General features: G+C 45.4%; 3 protein-coding genes and 1 long non-coding RNA gene across 12 annotated transcripts in view; 1 reads left to right on the top strand and 3 right to left on the bottom strand.

Annotated features, from left to right (window-relative positions):
- csnk1g2b (casein kinase 1, gamma 2b) overlaps positions 1 to 1,385 on the bottom strand; it is a 39,623-nt gene extending 38,238 nt beyond the window's left edge. Inside the window, exons 1-2 of one of the 8 annotated variants that reach the window (XM_085250996.1) lie at positions 903 to 955; positions 544 to 579 (exon numbers count right to left, since the gene is read on the bottom strand). The gene's annotated coding sequence lies outside the window, so the exon portion shown is untranslated. The other 7 variants (XM_085250999.1, XM_085250995.1, XM_085250993.1 and 4 more) reach the window with 7 other exon arrangements.
- On the top strand, positions 93 to 3,129 carry LOC146555959 (uncharacterized). The gene is made up of 3 exons (XR_014889112.1): positions 93 to 461; positions 2,559 to 2,792; positions 2,904 to 3,129. It is a non-coding gene; the product is annotated as an uncharacterized LOC146555959 (long non-coding RNA).
- Positions 1,803 to 4,825, bottom strand: dmbx2 (diencephalon/mesencephalon homeobox 2). The gene is made up of 4 exons (XM_085251002.1): positions 4,687 to 4,825; positions 3,862 to 4,034; positions 3,226 to 3,401; positions 1,803 to 3,090 (listed from the first exon to the last, which is right to left on the bottom strand). The coding sequence occupies exons 1-4, from the start codon at positions 4,743 to 4,745 to the stop codon at positions 2,608 to 2,610; spliced, it is 891 nt and encodes a 296-aa protein (XP_085107128.1). The 5' UTR covers positions 4,746 to 4,825; the 3' UTR covers positions 1,803 to 2,607.
- An 8,148-nt stretch (positions 4,826 to 12,973) lies between these two features.
- rexo1 (REX1, RNA exonuclease 1 homolog) lies at positions 12,974 to 25,481 on the bottom strand. Of its 2 annotated transcripts, none has more exons than XM_085252184.1 (16): positions 25,142 to 25,481; positions 21,864 to 23,695; positions 21,667 to 21,771; positions 20,318 to 20,528; positions 20,083 to 20,231; positions 19,856 to 19,993; positions 19,253 to 19,376; positions 18,988 to 19,113; positions 18,343 to 18,483; positions 18,141 to 18,254; positions 17,932 to 18,005; positions 15,622 to 15,732; positions 15,274 to 15,389; positions 15,041 to 15,179; positions 14,623 to 14,743; positions 12,974 to 13,180 (listed from the first exon to the last, which is right to left on the bottom strand). In XM_085252184.1, exons 1-16 carry the CDS (start codon positions 25,329 to 25,331, stop codon positions 13,092 to 13,094), a joined length of 3,780 nt encoding a protein of 1,259 aa, XP_085108310.1. In that variant the 5' UTR covers positions 25,332 to 25,481; the 3' UTR covers positions 12,974 to 13,091. The 2 variants fall into 2 exon arrangements, with proteins under 2 accessions (XP_085108310.1, XP_085108311.1); XM_085252185.1 differs by having other exon boundaries at positions 21,667 to 21,768.
- Between the last annotated feature and the right edge of the window lie 1,249 nt (positions 25,482 to 26,730).

Here is a 26,730-nt window from a genome sequence, read left to right as displayed (position 1 = left end):
CAATAACACTAGCAGGACCGTTTCAAACCGTGTAAATACGAACACAAACACCCACAGAAAATACCCCAAAATGCAAATGAGCAGCGGTAACCAAACCGGAATGGCAAATTTTCCCTCGTCACTTACCTTCCTTTTTTAGCTTAGGTTAATGATAGCTAGTTGCTAAGTTGCTACTGTCTTAACAGCTGTCATTTAGCGTTAGTTTCGGACAACCCAAAGACTCGCTTTCTATACTTGTTAGCCGATTTGTTTCCCCATAAAGAACGATAGATGGAAAACGCCGTTTTAAAAAAGTGAATACCGTCGGTATGAGCTTTAAGAAAGGCTCTGTAACATTACACTTGCTGGCTCGGCGGGCAAGGCCAGATACTCTAAAGCTATCGTAGCGCTGGCTAGGAAGCCCGAGTTAGCTTGACATCCTTCAGTCGTAGCTAGCTTGACTATTTAATTAAGAATTAACGGTAAGTGAATGTAAACATTTAATTTCAAGTTGTAGTTAAGCCAACATGTCACACAGTTGAATTAAGGTAACCTAGCTCGTACCTGCCAAAAACACCGATCCTCTTGGCCCAACGTCTGCTTTAAAAAAAAAAAAAAAAACCCAGCCGACGATGTAACGCTAGCCAATTTGTTAACAACACAGTATCACAACAACACGGGCTACCTGTTAGCAAACACATTCAAATTAAATAAGTCGAAGCCTTACAGAGAATCAAATATTCATTGACTGACATTTCCTGAGCTACATATACGTGGCTAGTTAGTAAATGCTTAATAACCGAAAAATAACGTCCCAAGCGAGGCTGTTACAAATATTATCGACTGAAAAAAATACTATAATATAACTATATATATATATATATATATATATATATATATATATATATATATCTTTGAGTCACCTCATAATGTCGCTTTTATGTTAGTTCAGATAACAGCTACAGCCATTACCCGGACCACTGCCGGGCAACTCCTTAATCCTAAACAAGCGAATGCACACCAACGGCAGCCCGGGATCTCTTACCGCTTAGCTCTCAAGCTAGTCATTTAGCAAGCTAGCACGCCAGGCACGTTAATAAACTGCGTTGCGGCTTTTTGAAAAACAGCCGCTGGGAATGAAGCCCTGTCACGGAAGAATGGTTACCTTTAAATGTTAGCTATCGAAACGCAGTCGAAGTCATGGTTCTGCGTTCGTCGCTATCTTCCTCGTCTGGTGCCTCTTATCCTCAAGTTGCTATGATTTCACTGTTGTCTCTTTAAGCCTCCCTTAACTGCACAGCGTCACCCGGGCTCACGCCACACGGCGCTACGCTGGAAAACCGGCGCAACCGCTTTGGTGAATAACCAGAAACATCAGGCGATCGTAGCTCCCCGACTACGTGCTCCAGACCAGACCGGTTGCTTTTGATTGACACATGTGCACCACCGGTAAAACTGAAACATGCTGCAAGTGTAGAGCTGCTCAGCCCGGCGAACATCTACTACTACCGTCCTTTTAAAACGTACTAGTACTGATACTACACTGTAATTTACAGTGTAGTACTAACCTTTTTACAGTCTGTAAAAATACTCCTTTACAGATAAACAGGGAGCATATAGTTGAAGCATACATTAGGTTGTAAAAGTCCTTCAAGCTATTCAGTCCGTTGTGACTGAGGCAATAACGCAATGGTAATAATAATAATGATAATTGGTACTAATTATTGTTATTAATAATTAATTCATGTCAAACATCACTTAGATTTTAAAATATTTTAATGAAAAAAAGACAAATATACAATTTTACTAACTGTATGTACAATTTACAACAGTTTACAATAATTACAACATATTTCCTGAATTATGGGATAATTTACATGTAAGTGACTGAAACTGTCTAGTAAAGGTAGTGGAGTGAAAAGTGCTGAAAATCTTGGATCAGAAGTTAAAAGTTACATAAAATCCTCACAGTACGAATACCTCAAAGTGAGCTGGTATTTGTACTTGCTTCTTTTTTTCTTTTCTTTTTTAAATACCACTGGAAATATCAGAGTTTTAACTTCCTTTCCAAAATGTCTGAGTAGGTTCTTAGTCACCCAGGCCATTGTAGTCTAAGGTGCTTGGAAAGAAAAGCGACTGGACTTCTTTAAGTTTCCTGAAGACGTTTCACTTCTCAGCTGTGAATCTTCTTTAGTTCAGAAAGAGCTTAAAGAAGTCCAGTTGCTTTTCTTTCCAAGCTGCTCACACTTCATTTCCAACAGTTCCACTGTTTTCCTGGCTATGGTCTATACCATAATCCTCTCTTGAAAGAGAACTCTGAGTCTAAAATAAATAATAGAAAGAGCAGGTGCCAGTGATTTTATTTAACATTTCTATGCTTCAGTGCTCAGTTACAAAATGACTTTTCCCAAATGCTTTTGCTATGTTTTTTAATTGTCTACCCCTAATCCTAGTACTTAGCAGTGTAACAAGCTATATAGCGCTGAGCAGATTAGGAAAAATGAACTGTGAAAGTACAGAGTGTTACATCCGTTTATGCAGACAGGTGAAACTCACAGAATATAAACATATACTTTCAGCAGGTTTCAGGTTTGTCTCTCACAGGACTGCTTCAGGGGTCCACATCACTTACAGCCCCAGATGCGGATGTTGCACTGCTTTACTAGAGCAAGGAGTCTGAAGGGAGACGCTACAGTTTTTTGTAAGTGACAATGTAGGAATCCCGAGGGTGGAGCTGTGCTGCTGTATGACGGGCCAGAACACCGGAGGGAAGGCGAGCTCAGTGGACAGCACTCCTACAACTGGCTGGTGAGGTGTGTGACTATAACACTCTCCTGCCATGAAGGGGAAAAGCGGAGGAGAGGGAAGTCGTAGGGGGCACTGTGAGGTGTCAGAGTCTAAATCCCTGCTTTTGGTCACATCAGGAGGAGGAGGCGCTGATGGGATGCTCCTGTCACCGCATGATAAGGTGATGTCCTGTTTGTCTCTAGCCTTGATGTCCTCGTGTCCTGCTTTGCTGTGATGTGGAGCTTCCTCCAGACTCTGGTCTCTGGACAGAGGGGAGCATCGTTGACCTTTACGAAACTTTGCCCTCCTGTTCTTGAACCACACCTGGATGAAGAAGACAGGACGACCGATGCGCCACAAATAAGTGAGGTGTTTTAACACTATTAAAGCTTAATGCAGTGACCCTCAAAGTTAAACATGCATTTTTATTTTAAGATTATACTTGAGGTGTGCTCTCACCTGAATGCGAGCCTCGGGCAGGTTTATACAAACAGCCAGCCTCTCTCTCATGCCAACATCTGGGTACTGCGTCTGCTGGAAGGCTTTCTCCAGAGCCTGCAGCTGCGACACTGTGAATGCAGTGCGGCTGCGGCGCTGCTTCTGCTGGTTGCCATAGCGAGCCTCGAGGATGAGCTCTGGCAGGAAGAAAATGGGAGCAGCACATCACTTCAGGCACGTTTTCAGCAACTTACAGAGGATCAACAAAAATGTCAACAATATCAAAAGGACAACAACAGTCACTTAAACCAGGAATAATTCTTAAGCACCATGTTTAAATGGGTCACTATGAGTTTGGGATGGAATTCACTGTGTTTTCTGTACTGGACAAACATATCTTTTTCTCACACTGTACAAATATTTAAACAAATAGCACTATAAAATATACTTATATTGATGTTTGTGTAAATATTACATTATAAAGATTACATTATAATCATGGAGCAACGAGACTGCTTCCCTGAGGCTCAATATCGGTCATAATTTGTGTTATTAATCTGAAAGTAACTGTAGTTATTGATATATGCTGTGCTGTAAAAGATTAATGTACATTGTGAGAAAAAGAAAAAAGTAATCCCACCGTGGTGACTGACCCACCTGCCAGCCTCTCCGCCACAGTGAGTGTGTGCACTGTGGGACCTGCTGCAGAGTATGCGTGGTATTGTTCCGCCATCTGGTGGCGCAGGTCCACCAGCATGGAGTTAACTCCGTGGAAGGGGTACACGCCGCCGCTGGACGTCCCGCAGAAATTCAAGGAGTTCATGCTGAACCTGAAGAAACAGAGAGACTTCATTACCTTCAAGATTGTGCGTTTTTCCCCTTTACTGTGGTATCGATACAATAACTGCCCACCGAAGCGAAGTTAAGATTAATCGAAAATCCAGAGTTTAAGTCTCCACATCACCGCCAGCTCCTCTCCAAACGAATTAACTACTAATTAAATGGGAACACGGTGACACTTGTCTTATTATAAATTAATAAAAGACCATATTATTTTTTTATTGTAATAAAATCTGAGCGAGAATGAGCATAAACTCTATTGATATAAACTCCACTGATTTCTCTGAAATGACGTCATTATTTACGCTGGTGTAACAGAATCTGAAGTTCTGTGCGTAAACGGGTCAAAGTAGATAAAACGGTATAATTGCCTCTTTCGATAATAGTGATATCAGTGTGAACGGATCTAGGATCACGTCTGCACTCGTGGGTTATCACTTCTGCTTCTGCTTTAGAGCTATTTCTGTTTTGACTGCCGTTTAACTCGCAGTTTAGAGCTCAAAAGTCTTAGTTCGTAAATTCAGTGATATCATCACGCAGCCAGGAAGCTAAACTAGAATAGTAAGTTGCTATCCGGGTTAAGACGTTACTCAAATCTCCTCCTTTCTTTTATTTAAGTTTTAAAAGTGTGCGTGTTTTTACCTGATACTCGAATCCAAAGCAGAACCGTGAGATCCAGCTCCAAGTGCGTCTTTACGCATGCACACAGGTCGGCCAGTAAACGGTAGTCCAGGTTTTTTTAGTCCAATTTGGGCCTTATATCCTCGCAGAGCAGCGCTCTTTGTCGTGGCATGGGCTTAATTCTCCCAAACCATTCTCACCCACGGCTATTTAAGAAGCGTTTACCCAGGCTCCCCTCAGCCATTAGCCAATAGAAAGAAAGGTATTAGCCGGGATTAGGTGGGATGAGGGGAGAGAGGGGGGATGCGAGGAGCTCAAGTTTTTGAAACTATTGAACTTGAGAGATTTATGCCAAGGATCTCCCTATAAGAGCGCGTTTCATTCCCTCCATTTAAAACAATTAAAACAATGTGGTCGGCTAATCTCCGAGGCAGGGCAGATTAAAATAACAGCCTTTGATTGTCCTCTCCTTCTCGGTCCCTCTTTCTCCCATACCGCTGGTTTTGACAGTCTCCCCCTCGGAGGGGGTTTTCTCTAAGGGTTTGTTTTGCTAACAGGGACCATATTTTGCCTATGAACTGTCACAATGTGAAGTTAATCTGAACCCTACTCTGCCAGAACAATTTATAAGCTCCAGCTGAGCTAAATTAGAAGTCCTCTCAGGGACACAAGACCAAATCAAGGACTGCATCAAATCACCAGAAAGAATAAAGTCCTCCAGCACCAAATGACCAGTGTGGAGCCAGAATACTTTCATCGCCATCACTTCTGGTGGACTTTTTTAAAACCATGTCTAGTTTAACAGCAAACACTTTGAAGTATTTCCACTTTTGTTTTCAGCTCATGGTGTCACGTTTGGACTCTCAAGGCTTAGAAAGAAGACACGCTGATGCTCATTTCTGCAAAGAACTCATAAAACAAAATTTCTGAGACTTCAGTTCTGGCAAAGCTCCAAAAACACTGGATGCCCTCATGTCCCAGAATGCATCTCTTTGGTGTCTTCATCACACTTTATCTGCATCCCTGTTCTTTCACCTCCAGCTTATAATCAGGTTTTCTGTCACAAGTTTGTCATTTCAAACCAAACTGGACAGTTTTATAATGAGACAACACCTCATTAGGAAACTTCACAACAGTGTATCAGAGCCCAGATTCTTGGGATGAATGCTGACCTAACAATTTAGTACGGGAGAAGACGTTTCAGAACTGTTTGTGTCAGTGTAAAAAAAAAATCCAGGTTTCTCCGTATACTCATACTCCAATGACCAAGAAAAAGAAAAAGGAAGATATTTCTTTTGTTTTAAAGCCCAAAATGCAAAATTCATTTCTACAAAACAAACTACAGTCTTTATTCTTGGATTGAAAACAACGTTAACAATGAGTAAAACGAGGAAACCTCATCAGACGAGATCTTCTTCCAGGTTAAACAGAGATTTAACGGTGCTGAAAGAGTTAATAGAGTTTATCCCTTAAACCTATTCCACAGTAAAGTGGACAGATACAGTGAGGCTAATAAGTCTGTGTTTTCAGCAATGACTGTGTGGATACTTGATGCTTGATGCAGTCTGAAGAGTGTGTCCTGCACCGCAGACTGTTCATTTAGAAATGAAGCAAAGACCTGCATCAAACATGTTTTGATGGCAAAACAAGTCCAAAAATCGATTGTAGGTAAGAAAATTGCTCACATTTGTGTTGATACTCAACAATAAAACACCTGAGCTGCCCCCCTGCTGGTCCCATGCCGTGTACTTGAGGGTTGACCACGGTTCACTTCACTTGTTTCCCATTCAAACACAATCAACTGCTTAGACTTCCAAAATATGTGAAAATGTTTGTGCTCCTCTCTTCCCTGTGTTTTTCCCTCTTCTCCTTTCACTGTTCTTGGCTGTCAGGCTATATTAGTGTCCGATAGAAATAAGTCATTTAGAAGAGGCTCTGTCAGCCAGCCCCTCAGCCCCACTAAAAGCTCCAGGATTAGGTCCCGGAGGCCTTTGTCTCCACAGCCCGCAGGATTAGGGGAGATTTACTGCGAGGAGAGAAAAAAAGTAGTTATTTCATGGCACTTTCATGATGAAACCTGGCCAAAGCTGTGTTGGCTGGGGGGATTAGAGGCACACAAAGAGTGTGCTTGTGTGTGACCCTCCCCATCCCAGAGCAGCCACCACCGACTCACTCACGAGCCCCCCTCGCTTGCCCACCCACCCCCACTCCGGTTCATTTCCCCCTTCTGCGGGCCGGCAGGGCTCGTCCGGGTTCACCACCTACCCATCGACACAAGCGAGGCGCTTCATTTAGCGTCTTTAAACTCTCAACACCCAGTGACCTTTAACCGACGCTGTCGCCGTATTTCATCTGTGTTTATGTGAATGCTGTCTGAGAGAGGGTACCGTCCCATCACCGAGGTAAAAACTGCTTTTGCCTCGAGGACCGGAGTGCAGAGGTAAATGAGAAGTTAGTGGATTTCAGCCCCTCCTGTAGAGTTTAAGACCACTTAAGAGGAGTTATCCTGCTCTTAGAGGATCCACTTACACATGCGTGGATTACGGCGAATAGAAGACAAAAGGCCGAGTCACGGCACTGACAACAGCCTCACCGCCGAGCAGGTGTTATGCAGGTTTAATAACTGTTGTCACATAGCAGAGGGAATTACAGGGACCTTGCTGCTCTGCTCCCAATAAGAAAATGATGGTGTGAACGGTTTACAGTTTCCATCCTGCTCGGTGTCACCAAACATGACATTAGTGCTCGTACATACTTCACGCGCTGCTTCAAACACACAGCAGGCTGTGTGTGTTAGTCAGGGGATAAGTCAATTCAGACAAAGCTAATAAGTCAGCCTTTACTAGGAGGTGTTAATGGTAGCGGTTAATATTCGCTTTAGAAATCATTAACAGGAACAACTTTTTGGGTGTGGAGAAAATGACATAATCCATGGTTTAAAGCCAAGAATGTTCAAAGAGAAAAACTTTTGAATATAACTTATTAAACCAGCCAGTGCTCCCCTTAAAGTTCAAAATGTGGGTCCTTCACCAGTGAGAGTGCAGTCTCATCAGGACTGGTCCTCCAAACCAGCTGTGAGGTCCCAAATCCTGTTTTTAACTTGTGCATCTCAAATCAAATCAAATCAAATCACTTTTATTGTCACATCACATGTGCAGGTACATCTTAGTTGAGTTTAGGGGGGAAACCTGTGAGCCTCCCACCGACAAACTGTCAAATATTTTGCAGAAAAAAACAAAACTAGAGTAAATGATCTCGGCTTTTGATCGATTTCAGGCGTGCGCTCGCCTCCTGCTTGTTTTGGTTTTGGAGCCGTGCTTTTCGTCATCTTCTGCTTCTTTTTATTTGGTCAGTAAGATGTTAATGCCTCCTGTTTAACAGATGTTTTATATAGTGGCCCAGTCTTTCTTTAATTGCTTATCAATAGTACTAATTTGTATTGACAAGGGCCTGTCAGGACGGGACCTTTGTAGTTGTCAGTTATCTTAAAGGACGGCCCCCTCGGACACCGAATGGATCGATTGGCGCGCAAAATACAATTGGGAGGCCTTTTGAAGGGGGGGTAAGAGTCCGGGAGCATGTGTGCAGAAGAAGGGAGAGCAGAGGATCTAAAGACTTCTGCACAACACTCGGGGGAATCGATAGGGCCCGCTGGCCTTTGACCTGAGGGGGGACTGGGAGAGCGGCGGCGGCGGGTCGGTCGGTCCTCTTAAGTCCCTGTGAGTGCCAGGATCACGCTGAGGCCTGACACTGACTATGACACTCGGGGCTTAGAGTGACATTGACCTGGCTGCAAACACACACGAAAAGCTCAAATATACACACTGCGGCTCAGAAAAGGCAGTGAGGAGATGAGTTATGACAGCTACAAGCAAACTTTCACACACACTAAGAAATCCAGCAGACCTGAATAACTTCTGCTTTACAACAATTAAAGTGCAATTCGAGTCCCGTTATCTTACTGTGATGTCCTCTGCAGCCCCTGGGAGCACGGTAATAAGCAGCCACACCAGCTGATCAATAAGGGGCTCAGTAAAGATCAGTCTCCTAATTGGAGCTATAGATTAAAGACAGGCAGGGAGGGACGGGCAGCTGTGTGTGTCCCCGGGGTCAAGGGCACCCGCAGCATGCTACACAGGGGAGCAGGGGTGAAGTCAGACCAACAGAGGGGAAACTCAGTGGGTCTTAAACCCAGTGACAATAAAATCTGTGTAAATAGTGATTTTGCTGCACTTTTAAAGGAGTTTGAAGCCCGTACGCACCAATGAGGAGCGAATACTTTACACAGGCAACCGCTGCTAAAGAAGTCCAGAGAGTGAGTGACCTGATGGAGGAACAGGGGGAGCAGCGTGCTTGTGTAGACCATTTATGAAGTTTTAATGTAGTCTAGGACAGGGATGTCAAACAGAAGGCTTGTGGGCCCGAAGTGGCTCAGTAAAGACTCCAATCCGGCCTCCTCGAAGGCTTTGAGAAATACGAAGGAAGGCATAGATTTGGAATTTTTAACTGTATTTTTTTTATAGGTTTTACAGCTGCTGTTGCAATAAATATGATACCAAAGTAGTTAAGTGTAAAAGCCAGGTATTTGAACTATTTACAATTGAACCTTTTTTGGTGGTTCCACAGTAAAAGCAAAAAATTTAATAAATGAAAAATCAGCATATAATAATAATAATGGATTGGATTTATATAGCGCTTTTCTAAGCACCCAAAGCGCTTTACAATGCCACTATTCATTCACTCTCACATTCACACACTGGTGGAGGCAGCGACATATTAATAAAAACCTTGTGTTTTATAAATACAAGGCAGCCTCAGCAATGAAAAACCCAGATGTGCTGTTGAAATTGAACTTTTGTTCTTGTATTAAGACATCTCAGGATTCGATGCTTAGTTAAAGGTCTTGCACTGGTCTGGTCCATGATGTGAAAAGATTTTGACATCCCTGCTCCAAAGTCTCCATTTGTGCGTATGTTTTCTCGTTCCTCTTTTTCCCCGAGGTCAGTCTTTTCCATTTAACCATCCACCCTCCTTTTTTCCTCTGTGTTGCCAGTATGTTTGGGATCTTTCTCACTAATATTTTTGAAGTTCTGATTTGTGCATCTAACCAAACGAGACATCCGAGTGTGTCAGTTTTTGTACATCGATGATGAAAGTGATCGCTATTTACAGCCTACGAGCACTTGGCTCCAGGTTGCACCATGGAAGCAAAGGTCCACGAGCAAAGCTGTAGCAGCTCAATCATTTATTGTTAACGACTTATCGATTACAGACTCGATAAACTCCAACGTCAGTTTTAAGTCCATGCACGATGTGGGCAGTAAAGTGTTCCTTTGCTCCTCTCAGAGATAATGCAGCCCTCCGTCTCTCAGCATGTGGTCACTTTTGGGGTCCCGGCCTGCAGCTTCCCCCTCCTCCCACCACCACCAGTCAAAGGTGATCACGGGGGACAGAGAAAGAGAGGCACTGATCGAATTTGATAATGAAGACGACCCCTCTAAGCTGCTTTGCTCCACATGTTCGAAATCTCTGGAACACTCAATAAACACTAGGAAGGCCCCTCCCTGTCACTGGAACATTGTGTAGGTATTGATCCCTGCTAACTGGCTCTTTTAATACCTGGGGTCCGTGGCCCGGCCTGGGGAAATGCATACTGACATGTGACGGGAGGAGCTTAATAGGCAAACACACTGAAGAAAGGATGGGCCTCACAGTTTAGCATTTCTCTCTTATCTTTTTTTTTTTTTTTTACGATTTACACATCTGCTGGAGAGAGGAGAGTTTAAACCGGCTGCACCTGCTGTTTTAAAGGGACATATAGCCTGCAAGAGGCCCGGGCCTGTCCCGAGAAAAAGCTGTCACACTGTCACAAAGCATTTGTGCAGCTGCGGTGGAAGAAGTCCTCTGATCTGAACAACGGCAGAGACCCACGACAAGTTAAAAGTCCAGAGCGGCAAGAATTCAGCAAGAATCTGCAAAATCTAAAGTTCGAGCACTTGCTGTGCACACAAACAGCACCTGTGTGACGGATCCAAGTGGAAGTGGCCCCTCGCTGTTTGAACTCATTTTAACAACTTTGCTGCAAACTTTAAGCAGGAAACTTTCCTTTTTCCTGGGGTGATCGTGGCTCAAGAGTTGGGAGTTTGCCTCGTAATTGGAAGGTTTGCGGTTCGAGCCCCGGCTTGGACAGTCTCGGTCGTTGTGTCCTTGGGCAAGACACTTCACCTGTTGCCTACTGGTGGTGGTCAGAGGGCCCAATGGTGCCAGTGTCCGGCAGCCTCGCCTCTGTCAGTGCGCCCCAGGGTGGCTGTGGCTACAATGTAGCTGCCATCACCAGTGGGTGGATGACTGGTTGTGTAAAGTGCTTTGGGGTCCTTAGGGACAAGTAAAGCAATATTTACCATTGTTTTTAAGTTCTTTTCAGCAGCTCGAGAGATCATGGAAATGATTTCTTTCTTCCCTGTCTGTCGAAATGTCGAGCTCAGTTTGTTAAATCAAGCTTAAAATGAGACATTGCTCGAGAAAACGCACAATAATGAAAACATCCTGTATCACACTTTAAAGTCCCCTTTATGGAAAAAATACAGGATTGAGAATATTATGTGTTGGAAGTTTAAGCTTTGCTGCACTGAAAGGTGTGTGTGTGTTCAGTTTAACACTAAATAGTGATGTCACAAGTGGTTCAACCGGATACTTAAACCAGTGCGACACGTGAGGCCTGAGAATAGATCTTCTGTGATGTAGGAGCCACCTCTGGTTGGACTAAAGGGGAGAGGAACCTCGCAATCAAACTTCTTTAGGCCAAAAATCATGTCGAGGTCTGACTGTTATTCAGAGAACAGCACTTCTAGTTCACAGAGGGGTTCTTCTAAATAACAGCCTTAAAAGAAATAAGAGGAATCACAGGTGTCACACTCAATTCAACAGCAACAGGAGAAGTTTCACAAGTCTCATCTTCACATGAACTGACTCCTAAAAGTAAGTAAGCTTAAGTAACTTTTATATTTTTAGGACACTGCAAGTTTAATTTTTGTTCCACCACCCCAATGCTGGGTCCGCCTCCTGAAACACTCAGCTGCTGGAAACGCGATGTCGACGTGACTCGATGACATCATTTCTGCCCACACGTCAGCTGCACAGAGTTCCCGCCAGCGTCCCGCTCTACCACGTTCCCTGGGTGTTGGCCGGTTCCCGACTGGGAATTTCACTGGATTCATTTTGCTTGGTGACGTGGGTGTGTTACGATGACAGGAGCATTAGGAAAGGACAGCACAGGATTCATGACGGGCAGGTGTACGGGTGTGTATGGAGCCAGAAATCAGAGCAACATTTAGTTTAAACTAATAGATTTTAATAGAAAAAGATAAACCACCAAAAAAAAAAAAAAAAAAAAGAATACAAAAGGAAAACTGCTTATTTACAGCACTGGTAGTTTTTCAGTCATTTCCAACATAAACAGCACAGGTTCGCTGATGCTCACTAAACGGAGATTTGTTTGCTGTTAACAACCAAGGCTTAGTTCAACAACTGAACATAATTGAGTCATTTTACGGAGGAAAAACAAAGTCACACCTGCTGGCACGACTATTCCTGTGGTTCTACTTCACGCAGAGACAGCGGTGGATCGTCACTGTTGTGCCTGGACACTAAAACACAGAGAATCCTTCAGCTACACCAAACCAAACAGGCTGACTTTATTTTGTTTCCTGCCCTGCGACACAATCAAGTATTTCTCAGGTTTGAGAGGCAACCGACAAAACGATCTCTGTTAGAAACGCCGTATAAACAGAGCGCCAGCGACAGGAAACTAGGTGCCACGCGAAGAAGCGCATTTACACGGCTGAAAGCACCTAAATGTAACTAAGAACAAGTAACACATCGTTCGTTACGACACACATGAGGTACTCAGACTTGGGCCCTAAACAACAAGAGCATTTCTATAGTGCAATTTAGGCCGAAGGTACAGCCTGCCATGAATATCATAATAATTCCTAACGTTCAGTGGACAACGACCCGACTTTCTAACTAGTTCTCCCGTGGAGCGGTTTTTAATTATGAGTAGGTTTGAGGCCTTAAACAGAAATATGTGTTAACTTACATTATTTAGAACTGAAGAAAAATCCGCGAGTGAAAACATGGTTAATCGAGGCTCCTATTGCTTTGAGGGGGGCTGACAGCTCGCATCTCAAACACAGTAGACAGCATCATCACCGAGCTCCTCTCATCATCATCATCACCTCTCAGCCTTTTACTGATTAAAATGTCAAACTCTGCTCAACGCCCCCCCCCCCCTCGCCCCGCCTCCCCCGTTCCTCTGACCACAGGTTCTTAGTGAGAGCAAGTGCATTCCTCCTGAACTTCTGTCCGCCTGCAACCAGCATGAAAGCAGGAAATCATACTGAAGAACAGAGCAGAGGGGTCAGAGGTCATCTTTTGACCTTTGCGTCTTCCTTGATCTTCCAGATCATCAGCTCCATGCAGGCAGTTGCATCTTCGCTCGAATCGTGGCCCTCCACTGAAAAGACACGCACAAGTTACAAACAAAGAAGTAACATCGTCTTCTTTTTAAGCCCCGTTTGTTCCTACGTTGCCCGTCATTGAAGCTAGCGGAGGCAAAGAGCTCTCAGAACTTCTCAACACATGTAAAGTGACTTTAATGAGTAAAATAATCCCTTTAAGCAGCTCTTCAAAGAAAGTCAACTGACTCATGACTGAAGGCCAGGATGAAAATCTGCTAGAAGAACAGCAAAAATAAGAGTCTCTGTGAAGGTTCTCAGTCATCCAGGTCATCGTAGTCTAAGGAGCTTGGAGAGAAAAGCGTCTGGACTTGTTTAACCTGCTTGAAGACGTTTCACCTCTCATCCGAGAAGCTTCTTCAGTTCTAAGGTCAAATGGTGGAGAGTTTAAGCTCTGTGGGAGTAAATCACCAAGAGGGACAACGGACCCCCTAATGATCCTCTACCTAATCACACGAGCCAAGGTGTGAACACAGGAGTGGGTCACAATCAGCCAGGGTTTCAGGTGAACCCATTGGGAAACCTGGCCCCACCCTATCATGTGATTTCCTGAGGTCAAAGGGCCCAGGATGTGAGTGGGCGTTGAGGCGTCTGGGAAGAATCTCAGAACTGGATTATCGATGGCAGACAGTTGGTGTCATAGGCCCCGCCCTCTGTTCAAAGATGGTCGTTCACAGTGGACAAATAAGAGTCTTGAGTACTTGGAATGAAGGCAAGTGGACTTCTTTTTGGTTTGTGAACACCAAGTGTTCAGACATGAAGAAGCCTCTTTGCTGAAAAGCCTTTACCAACAAAACAAAGTCCAGGTGCCTTCTTGCCACCGTGACCTGGATGACTGAGGACGTGAAGCTGTTGCTGTCGTAGACGGACGTTTGTATTTCAGGTCAAAAACACAGATTTCTCCCCAAACACTCGGGCTTCTGCAGCGACATCTGCTGGTGACACGGTCACACTGCAGTCACATCAGTTAGACCTGAAGCACTTTGTCTTTTTCACCAGCAGAATTAAAACTTGTGTGAGATGAGCTTCCACTCATGAGTTTAAATTTATAGCTGCTCACTTTCATTTTATTGGACCCTCCAGGTTTACTACATTCCCATGAAACTGCTGTTATAATTGAATCATTTAACTATTATTTCACCCACTTCATAAAATGACTGGAGCAGCATCCATCTGAAGAGCCGTCCTCCCCTAAAGATTTACCAGCAATTTACTCTTTTCATCCTGAAACACTGTGTGTGACACCGTGCACATCGCAGCCCTCACAGGCTCCACCCCCATTCCTAATTTTCCAAAAACGTCCAAACTAAATCGGAGCAATTCAAACAACATTCATGTCATTTTCCACACAGATCAGTTTAGATGCTGCTGAGAAACACCGGTGTTTGCGGTGCCCCATTTTTATGAAGAATTACAAAGAAATCAATGACATCGTTCTCACCGTTGTCCTGGATGATGCGTTTGAGGTGATCAGCCATCAAGTTCTTCAAGGCACGCTTGTAGGGCAAACCAAGGCGGTGAGGAAACACGATGGCCGTGTCTACAACCGAGCTGTGGATGAGCTGCAATCCAGAGAGGAAAGCACCCACGCTGTGACATCATAGCTTTTAAAAAACTCACTGCAGTGACCGTTTGGTAAACCTCGTGGGGTTAAGTTAATACATTTTAAGCAGAGGGAGGACGTCCTCCACCAGCGCTACCTCTCACCCTCCAAGCAGATGCACACACGATATAAAATCCTGTTCGAGTTATGATATTCACAAGACTTTCAGGAAACCTGCACAGCTGGGTGGACGGCTGAAGGGGAAAAAGGAAAAATGAAACTGCTTTACATTTTCTGCAGTGAAGAAGCGACTCACTTTCAGAGCGAGCAGGTCGCTCTCCAGGCTGTGTCCTATCAGGATGGATTCAGCGCTGAACATGGAGAGCAGCACGGCCTGAACGTCTCTCAGGGTGATGGCGGCGCTCTCCAGATCCTCCGCTGTTACACCCGAAAACCTGTGAGTCACACACGAGATCAAAATCAGACCCGAGATCACTGTTGGTTTAGTTAAGCAGCAAAAGCCGGCTGATATATTGTCTCAGGACTCACCGCGTGTTGTAGTCCACCACTTTGCTTTCAGGTTTCACAAACGTGTCGTAGATGACTTTCATCTCTGAGTCGATGACCGTCACCCTGGTCAGCTCCAGACCCTGCTTTGTGTAACACTGTTTCCACAGGTGAGGGAAAAATGAATAAATGACAAGAAACAACATCATTTCTACACAAGAGACTCTCTTTGAAATAAAGATTTTATTTAGCAAACATATAAGTAACAAAAAAAGCATAAAAGCATAATTATTTGCCAAGTTTTCACAGGTGAAACTACGTATAAATCAACAATAAACTCAATAAATTAACTATAAAAACGCACAAAACTGAAGATGGTGGTGAACTCACCATCTCACAGTCCAGAGCAAACACCCCTGCGTTTCCATCTGGAGGCAGAGGTTTGCTGAAGGTCGACACGAAGCCGTCCAGTGATTCTTTACGCCCGTCCTGAACGTGTTGCTGTGGGGACAGGAACCGTTTTAGGTCTGATAAACTTAGTAATATGTACATATGTAAATAAACAGGGATACATGTAACATAAGGTATTAAAAAGGTCAATTCGACCTCTATAAAGAGCAGATCAGTCCCCGAGTGTGCTGGCTTTTTATCAACTCCTGCTAATCCATTGCTAGATAAGAGCAGGACGATACAAAAGTCTCTGAGTGAAACGACCTGGAGGCAGCTGCACTGCAGCCGTAATGAGAGCTGGTTAAATTCTCCAGATATTAAGCAAAGGGGCTTCGGTGTTTCCGTCCCGCAGGTCGAATCGATGCAGCGCCCTGCTGTGATTCAACACATCAACTGAAACCATGAGTGACTCGTGTCCATCTCACTCTGAACCGACCTCTAACCCACCGCTGAACTCTGAACACGACGCTGCTTTAATAAAATCCGCGTCTTATGAAGTTGTTGCCTTGGGTGAGACTTAATAAATCAAGATTATGAGCTTGTATGATTTATGCCGTCAGTTAAAAAGCTGGAGGCATCGCAGAGAAGCCTTAATGAAGGCCGGAGGCGCAGCAGGATGAACAGCTGCAACGAGTAACTCCAACCCCGGTAACGAAGTTGTGCTTTCCGCCTATCTAAGGCGCACCTTTGTAGTCCATCTGCAGGACGTTGTAGTTTTAACAAAGCGGACTCTCATCAAACACGTCCGTCGGCGTGTTATCAGGTACTTTTGTGCGAGTAGATTCTGAACAACGCGGCTCTCAGCAAGAAATCTTCTTCTCGTCTTTTCTCGACCTTGCGAGTTTGCGTTTAGGTCACGGAAAGGTCATCGGCAGGAGACGTGCAATGTGCAGGATTCTTTGCACCATGACCACAAACCAGTTCTTATCACGACTGGCACTTTGCTGCTTCCTTGTTATTTCTCTCAGTTACAGCCAAGTTTAGACACAAACGAGGAATCTGTCTTCAAAGGTGAAAACTTTACTGACATTCAGACAGAAAAACAAAGAAAAGAAACTGAACGTGCACGCCTGCTCTTTTTATCAGGTGCTTTCATACCTGCACTTTATACACATCTATGCACACTTTATTACTTTAAACCGTTTTTAGCTGTCAGGTTTATGATGCTTCAGACCAAGATGTTAGCAACACACCCTTTAAAGTCACTCAGACCAGGCGGGCCGCCTTCAGTCCCCACATACATCAATCACCCTGTCGCTGGTCCACCGCTGTTCCTTCCTCCACCTTTGATAGATGCTGACTCCTCCAGACCCAAAACACCCACGAGATGCTCTGACCCAGTCATGCAGCCCCCGTCAAACTCACTCACATCTTTACACTTCATCATTTTTCCTGCTTCTGACACAACAAAATGCTCACTGCTCCCTAAATTAGCCGGCGCCGCGGTGAAGAGACAATCATAATGTTATGCCCGATTGGTGTTGTCGTCACACCTGTGAGACAAGATTGTGTCAAAGCGCAGATGTGAGGATGTTAAGAAAATCTCTGCAACATTAAAAAAGACAATGATGGGAAACATTAACGGTCCTGGATCTGACTAATGTGGGACGAAACGTCTTGGTCACAGCTCCACGGGAAAAATCAGAGCAAACACTTCTCACAGTGAAGACACAGGACAGCATGAACAGCCTGCTGCCAGTGGCTGAAAGGCAGCTCGATGTAGGCGACTCAGGCCACGAGAAGAAAAAGTCCTGCGGTCTGAAACAACGGCTGATCTATTTTGTTAAAGTTCCCAAAGGCGTATGTTGATGACGCAGAGCGCCTAGCATCAGTTCATGAATACAGTTGGTACAGTTTTGCACAACGCTGATGTTTTCCTGCGAAGGGGACCCGAGGTGAGAGACGTGAAGGTGGACGCAGGAAGCTACAGAGTGTCTGAGCGAAGATTTCAGGCCCAGAAGAAGAAACTTAAACAAGACACCTGAAACACACCAGCAAGAAACCACAAGAGTGTCCCAGCTCAGGACCAATCAAGCACCTGTAGAAGGAACTGGAAACGGAAGAAAACCAGTGCTCCCCTCCAACCTGTATGAGATGGAGCAATTCTGCCAAAGGAATGAAGAAAGGTCCAAAAAGCCACATATAGAAGATATTTCAGTCTTTACAGTGTTGTATTAAATACACGGAGTATTAATACATGTAGATGGGGAGTGTGCTGTCCTGTTATGTAGTGCTTTCTTTTAAGGGTACCTTGGCCGTTTGGCAGCCTGGAGCGCCCACAGCTGCAGCACAGCAGCTGTAGTTGGTCTCCCAGCCTCCAGCAACTTGAAGAGAGGAGACAGACAGATAAAAATAAATGAAAGAAAGTGAATGAGAAGCAGAAGGGAAAGGCAGAGATGGCTGAGGTGCCGACTGGGAGACTGATGGGGATGCTCTTCTGATGAATAAAGCAAACGCACCTTTGTGTCTGCGCAAACGTCCCCAGTGAAAGCTGCATTCCTCCTTCCGCACGCAGCTGCCGTTGACGTTGACCTTATACTCTGCGCCGCATCGACAGCATATCTTGCTAAACGCTGCAGAAGAGCAGATCACGTTCATATTGCTGTTAACATGAATTCACAGTTTAACAGCGATTAAGGGAGAAGCGGGAGCGTCACTCACGGTCTGCGACGCCCTTCTTCTCGGGCTGGTTGTAAACGACGGCCTTGCCGGCGGCCTCGGGGTTCGGCCGCGGGTATCCGTGCTGCTGGAGCTGCTCCTCTGTCATCAGGTACGCCTTCATCTTCCTGTACAGTGTGGCTCCTGCAGGGAGACGCACACACCTAAATGACGTCTTTGCACAGACGCTGAAAACTCAGGACGATGGCTGCAATCGTCGAACGCGACTGCGATTCTTCTCGAGATGAGCTCAGACGATCTGAGGTTACATCTAATGATTATTTCCACCACAGCTGATTCAATTGAATTACCTACTGCTCTATAAACATATCACAGGATTTATTAGTTGCTGCTGATCAGTGAATGATCCCTTTAGAAAAAGTCTCGTAAACACGCTGCATTTGACGTCGGGTCACGGGGCAGGTAGCTGGCGGTAAACAGTCACAAGACCATCTGAACAGCTTCACTGTTAAAGTAAAAGCGCCTCAACAATTAAACAAGTCTCTGCTTGACACAAAGAATCTTTCAGCTTCTCTGTCCTGCACTTTTCACTTTATCAGATGTTTAATCTGCAAACCAAAAGGAGGAAGGAAACGTTCCTAACAAGGCCGGAGAAAGAGCGGCGTGAAATCGGACTCGTCCTCTCACCGATGAGTTTCTCCTCCTGCTGTTTACCCGTCCTGTTTACAGTGAAGCTGGTTGTGGCAGCAAGACGACCTCCCAGAACTTCTTCGTGGGACTGTGGCTTCCTTTTAGCTACTGACCCCGGCTCCTCTGCGGGGAAAACACAAAAAAAACACCAAATGTTTACTGTATATGGAGAACCTGCTACTTCTGCTGCACTCACGTCGTTGTTTGTGGATGTAAAGAGCTCCACTGTAACGTGTATGGGAAACCCCTACTGGTGACCTACTGGTGACGGGAGACGGACTGGCGCTGCTCTTGCTCCGGAGCTTCTTTAGCGTGTTGACAGCTACATTGAGGTAGATGTTCTTACTGCTACTGCGCTCGTACACCAGCTTCTCCTCATCGAGGGCCTGAAACGAGACTTTCCGCTTACACCGCTGCAGCACATCAACGGTTTTTATCCACCATCAGAACCACAGAGGGCAGAAAAGACTGACGTAGCTACTGCGACATTGGCGGTGTCTCAAGTCCCGCTTTAAAGCCTTGTGAAGACCGTTTCCCCGCCAACGCCACTTTGGTTTCAAAAACCAAGAGTGATGCAAAGAGGCAACAAGTGTGCGGTTCCATTTTCATACACAATATGATCAAGATTTTTAAAATAGCCCTAATTTTTTATTTAAAATGACCCGATATGAGTGACTGAGCCCATAAAATGAACACACAAGTGTTCGGTGAGCCGCTTCCCCCACGGGCTTTACAGGACCACAGCTATCGCCATCTGGTGGTCTTTAGATAGAATGCAGGTTTGTAGCTACGTCCATGTTTTTCACCATCTATGGTTCATACAAAACAAAAACAGCCTAGGCTGTTTCAAATGTGCTGTTCATGCCATTTGGAAGGCGCCGTCCTCCGATGGGCAAAACTTGACGCATTCATCGATGAAAGTGTTGAGGTAGCGCTGGCGGATGTTGGTGGGAACTTTGGCCCCGAACTCGGTGGGGATGACAGGACGCCTCATTGAAGTACTCTGAAAAGGTCAAAACGGAGAGAGAACAATGACTTCAAGCCACGTGCACAAACTATCCGACGCATCAGGTTACAGGAAGCTCGGGATACCTTCAGGGTGGGTGTGTGCGCCACCCTCTTCTGCGTGACGGTAGACGAGGTCTTGGACAAAATACCGACTGTGGTCTGAGCTTTGACACTCTGAAGGGTGTGACTGGGGGATAACACGCGACCTGCAGCATGTTTAGTGTCTGCGGGACCTAAATCAGAAAGACACACACGTAACGTCAGCGTTTAGATTTTTGCCATTTCTGCCTCTTGGCAAAGAAAACCGAGCCACTCGTACTTGTTTTGGAGGATGCTATCTGAGGGTTAGGACGGTGCGCTATTCTCTTCCTCTCTCCAGAGAAGCTGGGGCTTGAGGCCTGTGTGGCTGCTTTGACCGAAGCAGAGAGCTGAGCCGCTTGCTGTTGGGCCATCTGCATACGCTGGTAGCAGATCTCCTGGGCCGTGGGTCTCTTATACGGCCGCACCGCAGTCCTGGAAGGTGCATCAGTCTGAAAAACGACAACAGGAAGTTTTATCTAAAAGTGAAGGCGCTGACGTACATACAACACAAACCGTTACAGATCAGTCTGGAGGCAGTTCCTCTATGAAACTGTGAGTCAGAGGTTAGAGCTCACAGGTTGCCACATGTAAGCCGAATTTATTTCTTAGATTAAAAAACTGAAAAATGTTATTTTGGTTGCTCAGAACAGAGCTGATGATGCAATCAAAAAAAAGCTACACTTCAAAGTCAGCTGACACCCGCTGATTAGATCACCCAAATTGTTGCTGACCATTTTGTCACCACAGGTATGGAAACGCCCAGTCGAGCAGTTACTGGCTAACTACTGACAAATCATGAGCGGAAAGCCCCGACAGCCTCAGATCGCCTTCTCGCTCTTTACTTCCTCGCCCGCCGCGTTTCCTGAACTCACACCTGCACTGAAATAACACGGAGTCGAGGCGAGGTCTGCTGTCTGGCCTCCCCGTGACTCCGGCGTTTAAAGAACAGAGACAACAGAAGCGTGAACGAGCCGCAAACATTTGACTTCAAGTGGTAACGACGAACTCCTCCTCAGCCAAAGAAGCCCTGAACCTCCCGTTCCTCCTCTTACTGTAGCTTCCTCGCTGTGTCAAACTTCTGCCGCGTGTTTTTCTATTTCTATTGTGGTGTTTCTATCGAGTTTAACCCCTCATAAAAAACCTATTGTTTAGTATGCAAATATTATTGGTGTTATAGGAACAGGTAGAGGCACTATTCAACTGCCAGTACTCTACTTAAAGTAGTTCATTAGTTTAGGGACATGTAAATTGAAACCTTTATAGCTTTTATGTTGTTTTTGTTGTATTTCTTCTTACAGCGGATGATAGTAAAATTTCAGGGTTTTGATGAAAGACATTTAAAGATGTCTCCTTGGACTCGTCAGCAAGAAAAGCCGGGTCAAAGGTTACACTGTGCAATACGTGTTATTTCTCCATATCCCAATCAAAGATGAGCATTAAACTAAGCCTGCAGGTCGTAAGATGATTAACTGTAGTTCTGTGCGACACTGTGCACTTTATATAACGAGCAACCTCAGAGACACCTGCTGCCGGTCCTGACTGTGAGATTATAGGACGGGAAAAACAAAAACACTGGAAGAAACTTACATTTCCTTTGGCAACAAAATGAGAGACTCTCTTCTTCTGACCAGGGAAGAGAGTGGTTAAAGTGCTGTCTGTGCTCTTCTCCTCCTCTGAGTCCCTAGAGTGCTGCTGAGAGGGCACAACACGACATTTCTATTGAAATCAAAGCAAATTCATTAGCAAAAAAAAGGAAACGGCTAAAGCGCGACAGACATCAGCACCTGCTTGGCCTGCCTTCCCTTGTCTTCCTTCTTCACGTCTTTGGATTCATTGAAGATCCTCAAACACTCCTCCATGGGATCCGAGTCAAAGTCCAGATCGTCCTGGAAACCGGACAGGTCAAATCTGACGCCGTCAACCTCGTCCCTGCCCGCCCTGCTGCAGTCCACGTCGCGGTCGCCCTCGTCCTCCGAGGAGGACGGAGTCAGCTCCGACGCTTTCCTCTTGTTTAGACGAGTCCTCTTTAAGGCGTCGGCAGATTTCCTCACCAGGACTTCCTCGGTTTCGTCGTCGTAGTCCGCCTCCATCTGCTCGGCCTCGTCCGGACTCTCGTCTCCAAACAGATCAGCGTGGCTCAGACTCAAACTCTGTCTCTTTACACTCGAAGCGCCGACGCTTTGCCTCGCTTTATCTTTGCTGTTCGATGGGCTCGCTTTACTGCTGCTAGAACCGCTTTTGCTAACTTTTTTCGCATCTTTTTCTCTTCTAATACCATCGAGCTTCCCGTTTTTGTGGGGATGCTCTTTATATTTGCTCTGTTCCTTTTCCTTGTCTGATGTTTTCGGCTTCTTGCTTTCCCTCGCGCCGTTTTCTGCATGTTTATCTTGCTTGCTTGAGTCCGTTTTCACTTTATCCAAAGTTTTCAACTTGGTGTCGCTCTTCTTTTCGTCCCTGCTTTCCTTGCGAATTTTATCCGACGTCTTAACCTTCACTGTGTTCTTCCTGTCGTCTTTCTTGTCGTGACTCCTGTTCTCCTTTTTCGCCGAATCCTGGTTTGAGCTTTTTATCGACCCTCTGTCTTTACTGCTGCTGCTGACGCTACTCTTACTACCGGATGATTTGTTTGCTCCCTTTTCAAGTTTATGTAGTTTCTCAGTCTTGCTACTTTTCTCCTGACTAGTCTGACCTCCCTCTTTCTTCTTTTTCTCTGGGCTGTCCTTTCTTTTAATATTTTCCTGGGTGTCAGAGTCCTGCTTATTCCTCTGCATCAGTGCATTTAGCAAACTTTCACCACTCCCTTTTCTCCCCTTCCCAAAAGAGTTTGAGCCGTGGGCGGCTTTTCTCTGCTGCAGATTGCTAAGCGAGGTGGGGCGATACTCTGCCCCAGAGCTCTCCCCATCAGAGTCAGAGAAGGTGTACTTTTTTGTGTCTACGCTTTGCTGCCGTGGCTTTTTCGCAGCTACGACATAGTCCTCATCGGAAAACTCCGAGCCCGACAGCTTGTGCGCCTTGCTGCCTTCTGTCCTGACGGGCCGAGCGCCCTCACTCCTCTTGTTTTTCACAGCGATTCCAGCCGAGTAGTTGGACAGCGGGTCGTACTCCATGTCCGTGGATGGCCTAGAATTATCCACAGTGTATTTGCACTTTGAAGAGGACGTGCTATTCGAACGCTTTGGGCTAGGAGGAGGAGAAGGAGGTTGGTGCGAGTGTGTCCGAGACAAAGGCCTTTTCAGCGACGTGGGAACATATTCCATAGAGTTGCTGTTGTGCCCCTGATTGTCTGAATCCAAGGTGTACTTGCTGCAGCCAGGGGTGGGATTATACCCTCCTGATGTGATCTGGTAACTCCCGGGATCATAGGCCAAGTGCGAACCCGCCGCTTTACTCGTGTCCGTCTTGCACGAAGACAAGCTGGCGTTCTCGCTGGGATTGTACGGTTCGTCCCCAATCCGAGAGAGCTTCCTCTTCTCCCGCTCCACCTGACTCCGGACCTCCTCGATGGCCTTGTTGACCAGCTCCAAGGCGCCACTGATGTCGCCCGAGGCAGCCGGCTTGCCATTCTGCTGCTCCTGCGGTCTCACTACTTCAGGATTGAAGGGATCGTAGCCTTGATCTGGAGGGAAGAATAAAAGTGATCATTTACTGTGTGCATTTTAAATAGAAATGACCGGATACAACCAACTCGTTAAGCACGTCAAATATTAACCAGGAAGTGATGCATTCACACTGCAGCTGTTTCTCTGTCCCTGTATGTAGAAAATTCACTGTTCCTGCAATAATTTACAGGCCACTCACTCAATCTGTGGAAATGATTGTTGCCTTATGTAGTCAAATATTTGTAGACGGTGAGGTCACTGTTAGACTGATGGAAGGAGAGCGAGATACAGTTCTTCCCATCAGATGCAGTTGGCTAGATCAAGTTAAACTAGGGCATAATCACAACTATCACCACGTGAGTTGACGTTTAAATATGGACACAAATGGCACAGAAAGCTTCAGAGGCTCTGTAATGGAAGCGTTAAAGGTTTAAGGAGAACTGCACAGGGACGTGGATGTGAGAGTTAGCAGCAGGTGGAGCTACACTCCGGAGAGAAGAAGAATCAGAGTCGGTAGAAGCAGGACAGAATACACGATGAATGAGAGGGAGACAGGTGTAACAGTGGAGAATGAAGGTGGATGAGTGAAACGTGTGCATGCTCGAGTAGATGTTAGTGAGACCTGCTATGATGTGTGGCTTGGGAGCTGAAGGTGGCCGGATGCTGATGGACAGGATTAGAAATGACCACAGCTCAGGTCGAGCAGACTGGATACAAAGTGATCTGCGCATGTGCAGAGGAGGGAATAGCGCAGGTAAAAGACGGGGCTAGAAGGGAAGAGGAAAAGAAGGGAGCAGGCAAAGGAATGAGCAAAGTGTGGGAATGTGATCGCGCCCAGATTTAATTAAAACATTTTCTGCTTTCTTTTCCCCCCATTTTAAAACCTAAATGTTTACTTGGAAATGCTCATTATTACCATATAATATAACAAAGTCCAGTAGGATGCAGAGCAGCATTCTTCGAGGAGAATGTGCCACCGTCTTTTTAACGCCTCTGAACACACTGTAGAGACCAGAACAGCTACTGGAGAGCGAATCGGTCATGAACGCCTCACCTTCTGCTACAAGTGCAGTAGAACATTTTTCGCCCTCACTGCTTTACATGAGCTCATATTAACAGCTCTGTGACCGCCTCATCTGGTGCTTCAGTCCCGTTTTTCACGCCTCGCTTTGTGCAGTCATGTGTGCAATATTCTAATTTTGTAGCAGTACATCAGAATATGTGCGCTGCTGCAATTTCCTGCCTGCGGTTATTTTACACGTCCTTAAAGGTTGGTTTGGTTTTCTTTTTTTAATGTACTCCGCATCCACGATATAAACAATAACACGTCTGCCAGGGCTTCTGGTTGTGATTTGCCAGTTCCCACACGTCCACAGCACCGTGTGCCACTCCACACTCGTCCTACAAACTGTGCAAACACGTATTTAGGTCCATTCAGTAACTGACAGAATAATGCCGAGCACCTTTGTGTGCGGAGGGAAGGTCTCTCTGCTTTTTAACATCTGCCGGTGCTCCGTAGGACGGCCGTCTCTGCTGGCTGTGCCTGAAGTGACAGTACGGTCTGTTACACCCATTCCTGCCGCCTTGGCCCTCGCTGTGTTCCGCGTAAAACGGACAGTCAATCCCTCGGAAGAAGCCGGTGGATCTTAACATTATCCCCAGATGCTCCTTTCATGCCCGCACGAAAGCGTTCGGCCTTTTTTATCTACGTAGTTTTAGTCGGACAGCGAGAGCTAGCAGGAGCGACGGAACAATAACAACGTTCCTACGGCGCCATGTTGAATCGGTCAGGAGCAGCGAAATCTCGCGTGAGGTTGGCTCGCAGCGACTCGTAACGTCTCCGCTACACGGCGAGCGTAGAAACGAGTCAAATATACGGCCGTTTTCCTCGAACCCCGTCACTGTTCCACTCGAAAAGGGATTGAGGCGGACACTTCTCCGTTTATAATACGGGAGCTGACAATATGTTGGCTATTTATTCATTTATTTCCCCGAACATGTCCAGAACCTTAAACACACGGAGTCAAGCTAATTCCAGAACACCTGAATGTGCCCTTCATGGTCCGTGTGAAAGCCAAGTAAACGAGACAAGTGTTTCAAGATTTTATTTCACATAAGTCAGATATCTCAAAGACAGACCTGGTGATGCGGAAGAAAAGAAGGAAACCATGTCACAGCACAAACAACGGTGGTTGTAGACGTTGGTCCACCTTTAGAGCTCGGAACATTCACGAAACCCTCGTTAGATAAAACACCTGTGCCGTTTCCACTACAACGGGCAAAAATGTTTAAGGAAGGGGGAATAATTACATATCTGGGCCGTACAGATTTAACTCAGTGTTTTTGAAAATTGTGCCAACTTATTCAGTCACCATCTTTAAGTTAGCCGAGAAAAATTAAATGCCTCAAACTTACGGACTTAAAAATAGGTCTCAAATAAGGGAACTACTTCTTTGAACACCCAAACAGCCTGTTAATGCGATTAACCTTTGGATTCGATCATTTATTTAATCTTTCTTTCTAAAGCCCACATTAAGCATTTGTGGATGGTCACAACTTTGAGGGTTTAAAAATGAGTAACCTATCAATACATAACTTAGAAGGTGGTTGGCGCTATCAACCAGACTTCCTGTACTGCCTTAAAAAAAGATGAATAAATTGCACACCCTCCAGGTAAAGAAAACATTAGCCGGCTCCTAATGTGGTCCTACGTGATACCTACCTTCAGCTCCACTGGCAAATTTCTAACTAAGCGCTGCTCGTGGTTTTTGTGCCCTCCACTCGGTTTAATTAGTAGAGGTGGGCAGACCGATAGTACCAATACCAACGCTAGTATTGGTATGAGATCGATACTAGCACAATGAGATCGATACTAAATCCTCCAAGTTCAGCATGTAGCACTGAATTGTGTTAAAATTGTGTTGGATTTTTATTTTTTGGGGGGGGGGGGGGGACAATCTAGTGCGATAAATGTCTTAACTTTTTTGTGTTAACTGTCGCGTCTAATTTTCAAAATGCAACAAAACCAGTGGAGTGTTTTTGTTGTGTTAAC

This window comes from Mchenga conophoros, linkage group LG17 (assembly GCF_057382185.1).
Source record: "Mchenga conophoros isolate Kocher_MC1m ecotype Shallow Benthic linkage group LG17, M_conophoros_male_GT1.1, whole genome shotgun sequence".
NCBI lineage: Eukaryota > Metazoa > Chordata > Actinopteri > Cichliformes > Cichlidae > Mchenga > Mchenga conophoros.
Note: the sequence above shows the minus strand (reverse complement) of the source record. Positions and strands in the feature narration are given on the sequence as shown.